Below are 12,351 nucleotides of genomic sequence, written 5' to 3'. Positions count from 1 at the left end.
GTGGTTTTGCTTTTCAATATACCAATGAAATTAGGCTAATGAGTAATAAATGCTGATGGTGTTCACCACGCACAGAGCACAGCCTGGAGTGTTGTGTTGCTGTAGTGTAACATACAAGTTACCAGTTAGCAAGTGCTTCAGGTTCCAATACTTGAATGAATTGTGAAAAGCGGGAGTCTGTGACCATTAGTCATTTATTTTCTGCCCATGAGCTGTGAACTACTGACTCCAGCAGAGGCCCAGCTAAAGCCCCGCTGACTACACTAATCATCCTCTGATTGAATTTGTGCTGCTCTGCTCTGATCTGTTTTGCTCTGTGAATTTCTTATCTACTCTAAGCTAGTCAATCCCATTCTAGTCTAACTATCCACCTGTTCTCTTTATTATGCCAGCCAAGGTTTTCCATATATGGCTATTATGACAAAACACACAGACCAGAGATGAAATCAATACAGTTTTCTGCAGTTGATGCTCACACTAGCTGTTAACCAACAGTGCGGCCCTTCTGTCGGTCCTTTCTAAAGGGTCATTTCACCTCACTGTTATCTGTCTTTTCCAGACCTCCAGTAGAGGACATCCAGACAGTGCTGAGCCCAGTGGTGAGTTGCGGACCTCCAGGAGCCCTGCTGACTAGACCAGTGATCCTCACCATCCACCACTGCGCTGACAATGTCCAGGAAGACTGGTTCATACAGCTGAAAAACCAACTGGCCATGGGAGAATGGGAGGCGAGTGTTCATCACTGCATGTGTACTCTACTTTTTGTGTGCAGCTTTTGAACTTCTGCTGCTTTTTGATACTAAATAATACACATGTGAATTCACATAGCATATATACACATTGTGTGCACATATACAGTATCACCTTCACCCAGAAGAAAAGTTTGCATTACAAATGCAGATATACAGTGAGCAGAGGAGAGGAAAAGAAAGAAAAGGAGAGAAAATTCAGTAAACATAAAGTGCCCACAGGCTAGTAGACAAGCAGGGGGTTGAAGACTCCTATCAGAAGCAATTTGTTATGCTCATGCTGTACTCCTCTTCTCTCATCTTTCTTTTTATGTTTCTATCCCTCCCTTTTTCTACCCTTCTCTTTCTCCCTCCTTCTGCGTCTCTCAGCATGTGGTCCCTACCTCAGCAATCTGTTTTTGTGTGTGTAACTGTATATGTCAGTGCACATATTTGTTTCTGTGTGTGTGTGTGTGTGTGTGTGTGCATGTGTGTATCCTTGTGTGTGGGTGTGGATGATAAGGCTGTCTCGCAGCATCACTGTGTCTACAAGGCCCCCGTACGCTGTCTCCCATTGCTTATCACAGCTCGACACAATGTCTCTGCACAATTAGCCATGCATAAGATTCTCTGTGTGTGTATTTTTGTGTGCATGTGAGAAAGACAGAGAGAGAGATGCACAAAATGGGTTGGATGCAGAGTGGGTAAAGACGAGAAAAATGAAAAGCGGAATTTCATCAGGAAGTCGATTTGTTTTTTTCTTATTACAGTAGAACATCCATTTCCCATCAGAAAGTTTTTGCCTAAACAGTGAGAGGAGGTAATTGAATTCCTCTCACATCAGGAGGGAGCAGCCACAGCTGTGATTACCAGTAATAACAGATTCATACCATATTGCTTTCCTACCTTTTTCTATTGATTCAGCTCATCTGTAGGAACACTGCACGAATGGGATTCAAAACTCAATATTTGTGTCACACATTTGCGTGTACAGTAGAACACACAACATCCATGCTACAATGTGTTTGCCTCTACCAACATGCACACACAAGTACACACACTCATACAAGTAAGCAGATATGTGCACAACTAAGACTCGGTTAGCATATAAAAAGAACACGATGAGTCTGAATTCTCTCTCTATCCAGAGAAGCATATGGATTTCCCATAACCCACGCTGTGACAGAGAGCTGTGGGGATAATATGAACAACAGCAACATACATATAATCACGGTGGGACTGGACACACTTCATAGAAATCAGCTGGGAACGAGTGTTATCATTCTCTTATATGAGGCTTTGATTTGCTTTCAGAGGTCTTGCCTACAATCAGACATGCATTTCATTTCAGTATCTCAACACAAATACATTCACAATCTGCTGAACAGAATGCCTTGTAACTTATCTAAGATGAATTACCAGACTGACATGAGATGTTACTGTTTATTGCTAAGCCAGAGTGATTAAAACTCAACATTTACAGTCCAGCATTATTTTTTTGTTGTTGTTGCATAAAATGTATATTGTAAAGTTAACACAACTCTTCACACATCAGTGATGCCATTGCATTTTAAAAAAAGTAACAGAAGAATGCATCAAGTACAAACCACAACCTTCCTTGTTCCATAGGTTGTTTGCATTAGTAGAAACAGGTCCAAATGCAGCTTCAGTTGTGTTAACAGACAGTGTGGCTGGAAGCCCTGTAAATTCTCAAACAAAGCTGATATTTAAATAATAGCCATGTTTTAACAGTAGTGGTCTGTACAAACAAATAAATGCTAGAGAAAAAAAGATTACCTTGTCTGTGGCTTACAGTGTTAATTCAGAATTCACATTTCCAGTTTCTCTATTGGCAGCCTGATACTGCAGCTCCACCTGTGGTTGCTACTGTGCAGAATCTAGTATTTGCAAAATGCATAAAAAAAGCAAGATGGCCACCTCTATATTAGCAATATTTTGGCTTAAATTTTGATTAGTGTCAGGAATTTATGATGTGTCCTCCATTCTTATGCACAGTCTGTGGCGTTAAACCACAGCACTTCCTGTAGGTCTTTCAGAATAAAGTCATCTGTGAAAGTGGGGTGATTATGCCCCTGAACCCCAAGAGAGGTGTTAATATGAAACAGATTAAGGAAATGCTGTTTTCTTTGCAGCATCAAATTACTGTGGCAAACAAGAGTCAGTCTAAAGACAAGTAGACTACTTTCTAATATATAACAATATATCTGCACATAATTTGAAATAAAGGTCTGTTTAGAAGGTAATCTCTCTTAACTAAAACCCCATATCTGGCTTAAATTGAAATGTGTAAAAGCTCACATGATAAATTCAGATGCCACCCATCATACCTCCAGCTAGCACAAATTCTAAAAATTTGTTTGACTTTGTGTGTGTGTGTGTGTGTGTGTGTGTGTGTGTGTGTGTGTGTGTGTGTGTGATTCCTACAGGATGTGGTTGTAGTGGGAGAGGAAAACTTCACCACCCCCTGCTATGTGCAGATGGACATGGAGGCATGTCACATCCTAACAGAGACACTGGGGACTTACTGCCTGGTGGGCCAGTCAGTTGGCAAAGCAGCTGCCAAGAGGCTCAAACTGGCAGTTTTTGGACCTGTCTCCTGCACAACTTTGGACTATCACATCAGGGTCTATTGTCTGGATGACACACAGGATGCACTCAAGGTAAAGTATTAAAGCAAAATGAATCAATCCCATTATTTATTTTGTTCAGCTGCTTTTACTAGACTTGTTCCATTAATTTAACCTAGACTGCATGTACAGTGCAGTATGAACAACTTTGCCAAATCTTTCCACTGTCTTGAATAACAGTGAAGGTAAAGAAGAGCTGTGTGATATTTTAGACTGAATGCTTTGTTGAGTTCTTTAGTACTGTGAGGGATTTAGTTCTCCCTTGGGCCATCGATACCAAAACTATTCCCTGTTAATTTGCATTTGAAATAAATATGTTGTAGCTTCAATAGAAATGATTGTCTAGAGTCACAAATAGAAGCGTCTTCACCTCTAGTCTTCTGGAAATGAGCTGAGAAGCAGTAAACAAAACAGGGTCAAGTAATGTCAGAAGAGTAATGCTTTAGAATTTAAACAAATTCCAAGCACTATAGGGACCATCTGATGCAGGAGATTGACAGGGGAACTTATGCATGCAATGCGCCAAGTGTCAGTGTGGCACGCAGCCGTGCACACACTGAGACAAATATCAGCACACACTCAGTTTTAACATTGCAAATAAGTAATTGTAGCTTGAAAACAAAGTTCAGAGGTGAACTTTTTAATGATGGAGACTGTGCAATATAATTGATGGGTTGGCGTTTCAAAGCAGAAGTCTCTGCTGTATTTCTACAGTAGAGCTGCCATGTAGGATGATGATGGGAAGGAGGAATTGATTATTTTGAAAAGGTTGTAGGAGGCATCAGAACTCATACTGATAGCTTAATTTTCTGTAACAAAATAACTGAATGTTTGCATGTCTATGAGTTAACTTGCTTATTTAAGTATATGCAGTTCAAGACCCTGTAAATATGTTGACGTGTGTTTAGCATATGTGTCCTATTATGCATGCTGGTGTGTCTGTAGGGTACAGTTACTTAAGTTGTACTGCCTCGGCTTAGTTGATATACAGAAGTCAATTTGAAAAGGATGAGCAGAAATCCCCACAGGTCTGTGTTTGTACTACTATTGAAACTGCAGCACAGCAAAGTAAAATGTTCTGCTTTCTTCTGTTCACAAAATGGACCAAGACATCAAATGGACCATATTGGTTTTACATTAACTGATTTATTTTTCCATTTGCTGAAATCTAAGAAACTAAAGTAAAACAAAGACCACTGTTAAGTGCAGTGCATCATCTTCTGAATCTGCCTTGAGTGGGGTGGAAGTTATAGTATCGTTTAAAGCCATAAAGAGAGTGCACAAGGGAAAAAAAATGTTGCTGGTAATGAAAAAGACAAAAATGTGCTGCAGAATTGTAATAATCAGAATTACGTTTATTGTTATCATAAGTAACATGCTGCATTGAGGTCATTTTCTAAAGTCAATAGAAGTAATTTAATTTTACAGTTTTACATTAAAGATATGCTTTACTTCCCCACATCTCACAACAGCAATACTGTGACTGTTTGTGAATTATTAATCAGCAGTTTTATTGAGAATCTTAATGTCTCTCTTCAGTTCAGTGCAGTTAGCACAGCTAAGCTTTACTTAAATCCATGGAGTACAGCTACTGAGATGTGTGATAACATCTCACTGAAAGCTTTAATGTGCTTCAAGTTTTTCATGATGCTGTGTACCTCAAGGCAACATTCAAGAATTCTAGACAGCATTGTCGTTATGCAAGAGAAATCAAAGGCTTTCTGCCTTTCAGCCAAAGACTAATGCTGCATGAAAAATAAATGGCTCAATAAACAAGATTAAGAAGAAGCAAACTTGCAGAGGGAACTTTGAATTAGTTATTGTTGTTTTTTGTGGGATTTCATGCAGGAGGTTCTTCAGATGGAGACCCAGATGGGAGGGAAGCTTCTGGACGAGCCAAAGACTCTGAACTTTAAAGACAGCACACACAATCTGAGACTGTCGATCCATGACGTGCCGCACACACACTGGAAGAGCAAACTCATTGCAAAGTATCAGGTGAGAAGGATGTAAACATATAAAGGTGCTTAAAGACATGTTACTGCAAGGTTAAGTTGCATTATACACAGTATAGCAAATGATCTTCACACATACAGCAAATGTGGAAGTTTAGAGTAGTGGCTTTAGTCAGACAAGAGTTTGTGTGAATGCACATGTTTGCTACACTAACAGCATGACCCAGTGTTAGTTGTCCTGTGTGTTAAGCTTTGCTCCAGTAAAGCATGTTTGCAGTTACAGTAAGTCACTTTGATAAACTCCAATGAACATTAAAAGTAAAAATGTTGAAAACTCACTAAGCACCTCAAGTATCCACAAAAGATGAAGATTATTAACATACTGCAAGTTTTAAAGGGAGCATATCATATCAGAATTATGACTCATTGGGAAAATTCTTTGATCCATTGCCTTATCAAAAACATACCTATAACTTATTCTTTTCTTTTTTTAGGAGATCCCATTCTACCAGGTGTGGAGTGGCAGCCAGAGAACTCTTCACTGTACCTTCACCCTGGAGAGACTGAGCCCAGCCACCACAGAGATTAGCTGCAAACTTTGTGTGCGACAGGTGGAAGGAGAAGGACAGATCTTTCAGCTCAGCAACACACTGGAGGAGGTCGGCTTGTAGAAATTCACACTCACACAGCAAATAGTTTTTTTCCTTTGGGTATTGGCTGTATGTGTATAAAAGAAGGTTGCAGAAGACAAGTTGAACGCACTCTTGCCTGGGGCAAGCTAAAAAGAGATGAACACAGTTACACAGAGAGTGAGAAGTTCCTTCTACACCCTTTTGCTAACTTCTACATTCTTTCTCTAAAGGTCCTAAAGTCAGTTTAAGTTTTCTCTATCTGTCAGACACTCAGGGTTCCTACTGCAATTGTGTGACCGTTCAATCATTCATAGTGAAGCTAGAGGTCACAAAACACGAGTGGAATAACTTGTCTTTGATTTTGCCAACCTAGGTAACCACAAAGTCACTCAGGGTGTGCCTTTGTGTATGTGTATGTGTCTGTGTTCGCGTGTGAACAGTTTTGGTCGTAGGTCAGAGAGATCTTTTGGAATTCTCCCATGGTGTGTTGGCATTGCACTTTAGATCTTTTATTAACCCTTGTTTAACCAGTTCAGTTGACAAAGAGGAATATATATATATTTTATTGCATATAGAGGAGCAGTTGCATTAGCATAGTTCTTACTCCTCCAGAAGAGAAAATGTATAGTATGCATGCAGAGAGTTTAATTAGCTGCTCATCAGAGTTATATGATAGTGATTAGGTATCTCCAGTTACCATAACTTTTACATCCTGGCTGTAATGCACAGAACATTTTATATCATAGAAGCTATACCTTCTCCTTTCTCATTCTGTCAAGCGTTATGCACTATAGCGGGGCTACAGTGGGACTGCAGATTAGCTTTAAGATAACTCTGGTACAGTACATCAAATGGTCCCTTGAAAAAAAACACAGGAGAAATGTCACATCATGCATTTTTCCTGTACTGCCTGATGCGACTCTCCTTACTTCATTATTCATTCATCCAAATGGGTTTTCTAGGGGGGTGGGGGCAGGGGCAGAACTGTGCTGCGGTTATGTAACAAGTAGCTACACAGTAAAAAATTTGACTGTTTTGGGCAATTACAGTTTAGTCATAATATTAAACATTTTGTTGAGTCATCAGTTGTAATCCAATTTATATACCTTACCTAGTCTTACCAAATAATTATGATCACATGGGATGCTGGAATGTATGGTAATTAGAGCTAAATTGCTAAAGCAATATTCCTTGAGGCTCTCTGTGGATGCATTCAGTAAAATTCTGTAGACCCTCATCCAGCCAGCAGTGTCCTGCATGGTGAACACGTTGGGAAGTAAAGAAGGTTTAAAACATTTGTTATTTCAACAGAAAAACAGAGATGTTCCTTTGCAATCAATCATTCAATCTCCAGCAGCAAAGTGCTTTCTGCTGTAAATTGGGGCTAAGTAGAAGCAGTAAATAGTAATCATTCACGTCAGCAGAAGCAGTTGTTCGTTCCCTCTGCCAAGCCACATTCATTAGACTGCTGCCTCCTTTCAGCCCAGGAGTGACAGATTAATGGGACGAAAGTTTAGAAAGAGACAGATCGACAGCAAGAGAGACTGAGACTGCTTGGGAGCAATTCTTTGTGTTTGTTTCACTCGTGTATTAATTAGGAGACTCATCTATAATTGGTCATCCTGAAGGCAAACAGCAGGGAGTCAAGTCTTTGCCAGAAGGACTGAGATAGAGATGTATTTGAAATAGAAACATGATTAATTTAACTGTGCCAGTGCTGCCACATGGATGCACAATATGATCCACATTTTAGCTGAATGATTATAAGTTTATAGATCCATCCATCTTTAATTGCAGACATTGTACTGTAATGATCAGAGTACAAAAGTACGCAGGAACCAAATTTCTCTAAGTGAATTTTCCCCGTAACTGAGCAGTTTCTTTTTGTCTTTCCAGGAGGTCCAGTGCATAGACACATCCCTGATGGACCCTGCCAGTAATATCACAACCTTAGTGGGGCCTAATGCCTTCCGCATTCCTTTATCCATCAGGCAGAAGCTGTGTGGCAGTCTGGATGCACCACAGACCAGAGGCAATGACTGGAGGATGCTGGCCCACAAACTCAACCTTGACAGGTGGCACACACAAAAACACTTAAAAAAAAAAATCTATTATTACCTGAATGCTTCCATTAGGTGTTCTGCTTGGCTTGGAATATCATTTTGGCAGAAAACAGGATGGCAGCTCATCAAGATGGCCTGTCTCACTTGTCAGTTTATGTGAATTCAGATGTTTCTTGGTTCCCCACAGATTAAATCACATGGTGCAGTTCAATTGGGAATTATCATTCTTAATCTATTATTTGTTTTAGTTCCTCAGGACTCAAAGATAAAATAGCATCAACAAATATTTAAGAGGTGCAGCATAGTCTTATGTGGCCATTGGTCTTTTCTTATGGTGAAGTACAGTTGTGCACAAAAGATAAATGTGATCACTCAATTTCAAATAAACTGCAGCATTTTCAAGCCCAGATCCCTGTAGAGTTTGAGTAAAATGCTATACTGATGGACTCCCATGCACCTACAGAAATAGCAAAGAGGTAATTTTCTGTTTGCATCTGACTCACAGGTAACATCTTTAGTGTCTCTATCCCCAGATGTGTGTCTCGATGATTCAGTCTGGAGGTTCATTTACCAGCAGCTACTGAGGCAGAGGCACATTTTGAGAGGATAATTGGGCACAAGTGCACCTCATTGTCCCAACAGGCAGCCAGATCATGATGCAGTCTGTTAATGTGGGCGCCAAACATTCCCGACCAGTGGGTGAAAAATGGACAGCTTGCCAAATTGTTGTTTACTTCAACATTTCCGCTAAAAGCACCCCTTCAAAAGGAGCACAATAAAATGGTCTAATCAGGAAGTACCATCTTTTATCCTCTCTGGTCTTGTAACTGCCCCATTGTGTCCGTTTGACTTCAAAGTACGAGTCGTGCTTTGCCATCACAGTTATCTCTCACATAACGTTTTATGTATATCTAAATGACAAAACCTGAACTATGCCCACTTTGACACAGACACAAGAAAACACATAATTGTAAGCTTTTTGGTCCATCACTCGCACGAAAAAGCAGATCTTAGCTACTGAGTTCACTTAACAGCAGGATACCCGTTATTGCATACTGCAGACAGATGGAGTCTGAGGCAGAAGTGAGAAAGAAAGAAACAAAGTGAGTGATGAAAGTGGCTTTATTAGAGGTTTTGAGTTAGAGAAAATATGAAGAAAATCTGCAGAAGGAGAAACCGACAGAAAGCAGCAGATGAGTGATGTACACGTCTGTGGTTGTGTTTAAACAGTACCAAAGAGTGCCAACAGTACAATCACAGGATTTACAGAGGAACAGAAAGTCTCATTTTTATCCCCATGGGACTCAGATCTGATGGCTTTGAGGCAGTACTGAGATCTTTGTCACAGATGGCTAAGCATCCGCAGCCAATGGCTGTAGTACTTACCATTAGTATAAGAACTGCTCTCACTGTGGAGCTGTTGGCACACTTTTATGCACTAATGCAATTTCTGTTAGATTTTTTTCTTAATTGTTTTAAAACAATTTCAATTGAACAAACAAATTTTCTAAAACTAATTCACCTGCCATATTACATTTAGGCTAACATTTTATATAAATGTGGTATTCAGGACTTAATCAAGGATGTTTCTTTATAATGAGTTCTTATTCTCTCTGCTTTGTCATATTGTCTAATATCAGCTGCTTTCACTACAAGTCAAATAGGTTTTCAGGGTATAAGTCAGAGTCCTCAAGAGAGTGTTCCCCCCAGGTAAAAATATATTACATGCACTAGTTATTGTGTAACCCCCTTCTCCATCATCTAAACCTTTAGAATTTGTTCTCTGTACAGCCTTTTATGGATGAGATAATTCTCTCAGGTATTTGAGATTTAAGTAAAGTCCGCTTAACATCTAGGTCAGCTGACTCGGACATTTGCATTCACACATAGAGCTCCTCCAGACAACGTCCTTATAATTTCAGGGTTCCAGTGTAAGTCTGAATGGGGCCTATTATTAATATACAACAATTTATCACTCATCCTCTCCTTGACTCTTCCAGGTACCTGAACTACTTTGCCACCAAGTCCAGTCCAACAGGTGTGATCCTGGATCTCTGGGAGGCCCAGCACTTCCCTGATGGAGACCTAAATGAACTGGCTGCTGTACTGGAAGAGATGGGTCGCCATGACAGTAACCTCACTTCTATGACAACGGAGCACTGACCAGGCAACCTGGTTACCATGACAATGGACAGAACTCTGGTGACGATCACAGGTGAATTCTTTACAATGGATTCTCCAGCTAGGGCAATGAACCAGTAAGGTATGAGCAAACAAAAAGCTGTCGCCATGGTGAGTGAGCACCAATTAAATACAATGGTGATCATGCTGACATGGTAACAGACAGAGGGAGAGATGCGCGAGATAGTGCTGGAACAGTGTGTGTATCTTAATGTGTGTATTTGCGCAATGTTGCAGTCTCGTATGTGTGACTGATGGAGAGATAACCCTACCTTCCACACAAACAGAGTCTATCAGGAACAAACAAAACGCACGCCTAAAAAAAAAAGACTTGGTCTGGTATAACGCCAGTCGTTGTTCTCTTGCTATTACTTTATACTGAACAAAGACAAGTAGAGAGGGGGGGGGAAAAAAGATGTTACAGAGGTTCTGGCCTTGGAAACCTCTATGGGGATGGAACAGAAGTGAGAGGAACTAAAGTGATTACACAAGAGTAGGAGAGGGCAGATTGAGGAAAATAGAGTGAGTGTGAGACTTTTCGGTAAGATGAGAGTAAACAGAGAGAAGATAAATAGATTACAAAAGAGAGGAAGGACATAAACAAAATTATGGAAGAAGCGGCAGGTGAACAGGACGGAAAACAGGTAATGAGAGCGAGGAGAGGTAAAGAAGTGATCCCACTCTCCTCTTGTGAGCCTTGGCTGTACATGTTTGCCAGTACAGTTTGTTGTCTTTTTATCGTTTCCCAGGGAACGCTCTATGTATTCTGCTGTCCATATGTGTGGATCATTTCCTGCTATAACACAGATTGCTACACAGTAACAGTCAGTCAAGGGTCCTGACCAGAAACAAGCTAGTGACAACAGGGTTCCCTTTTGGCTGACATCATCATTTTGTCAGATTAATTTTGTTCAAATTTTTGTTCAAAATGCATGAACATATAAAATCCAGGTTGCAAGAAATCTAAAAGGACTAAGTCAAAGACAACTGTCCCCTTGCCTTTAACTTGTGCCTCTTTTCTTCAAAAAGCCAGTCCAAAGATGATTATACTGTTCACCTGATGGATGCAGGGAAATAACATAACTTATTTTTTGTTTGACAGACTTGTTAAATTGTCTGTTTTGAGGTATATTTACTATTGCACTTATGATGAACAGATAAACAAGGCAAAGATGCAGACTGTCAGTTCTTCATTCTCATGCAAAGTACAGTATGCGAATGTGTTTGTTTCATTGTAGTCATCACATACTAAGTGTAGAACTAGATAAATTTGTTACAGAGCAATTTTTGCATATAGCAAAAATTTGTTCTGCATTTACTGTATTGGTGGTTTACCATAAGGACTGAAATGATGATCTTCAAATTACAAATGCATCTCAAACCAGAATTAAGTGCTCTATTCCTCCCCAAAGAGGAGGAGTTTGGTAATTAAAGGCAGGGGAATTCAAGCCGTGACTACCACATTTGGTTAACTACAACTTGAAATCTAGGAGTCTCCCTGACAGATTGTTGAAGCTTGTTTCTGGACAGGGTCCAACATGTAGTAGAGAGAGGGAGCAAAAAAGGGATGAATAAGAAAACAAGTGTGTATACAAAGCATTATTTGATACTGAAATAAATCCTTCTGATATCATTCATTACTGCTAAATGTACCCAATATACTTTTCTCAATCTTACCCATATTCATAGGCTCATCAGTTGTGTTACCTGCCATCAGGTCACATATGATCATTTGCGGTCACTAGCACCATCCAGTGGGCTTTTGATCATCTGAAATGTGTAAATATATAATTATCATGACCTTGTATTACCATAATATTTTTGTTCAGTGATCATTATCACTGTTTCCCCTACCATTATATTAGGAGGGAAGCAGCTGGAGAGCTCGGTGGGTAACACCACTGACTTTGGTATGGCAAGATGGGGTTCGATTCACTGTCGGGGCAGAGTGTCAGCTTGGGCCCTTAGGCAAGGCCCTTAATGCTATCCGCCTAGTGAGGTACTACAGAAATGCTACGGCAAGGAGGAGTCAGGACGCTAGGAAATTTGGGAGATATCATCCTCCCCCCAATTGGAGATTGAAGATGGCAAAATTCAGTTTTTCTAGGATCATGAGTAAGATGAAGTGTCGTAGTAAGAAAGGC

At 40.1% G+C, this 12,351-nt stretch overlaps 1 protein-coding gene across 2 annotated transcripts in view; it reads left to right on the top strand.

The window, feature by feature from the left end:
- LOC109961572 (netrin receptor UNC5C-like) overlaps positions 1-12,146 on the top strand; it is a 185,279-nt gene extending 173,133 nt beyond the window's left edge. For both annotated transcript variants that reach the window (XM_020602490.1, XM_020602489.1), the window contains 6 exons: positions 560-728; positions 3,176-3,409; positions 5,225-5,374; positions 5,826-5,990; positions 7,860-8,038; positions 10,027-12,146. In XM_020602490.1, coding sequence (XP_020458146.1) covers positions 560-728; positions 3,176-3,409; positions 5,225-5,374; positions 5,826-5,990; positions 7,860-8,038; positions 10,027-10,189 — 1,060 coding nt within the window. In that variant the 3' untranslated portion in view covers positions 10,190-12,146. The remainder of the gene's footprint in view (positions 1-559; positions 729-3,175; positions 3,410-5,224; positions 5,375-5,825; positions 5,991-7,859; positions 8,039-10,026) is intronic.
- The last annotated feature ends 205 nt before the right edge of the window (positions 12,147-12,351 follow it).

The sequence above is a fragment of the Monopterus albus genome, unplaced genomic scaffold (genome assembly GCF_001952655.1).
Source record: "Monopterus albus unplaced genomic scaffold, M_albus_1.0 scaffold56.1, whole genome shotgun sequence".
NCBI lineage: Eukaryota > Metazoa > Chordata > Actinopteri > Synbranchiformes > Synbranchidae > Monopterus > Monopterus albus.
Note: the sequence above shows the minus strand (reverse complement) of the source record. Positions and strands in the feature narration are given on the sequence as shown.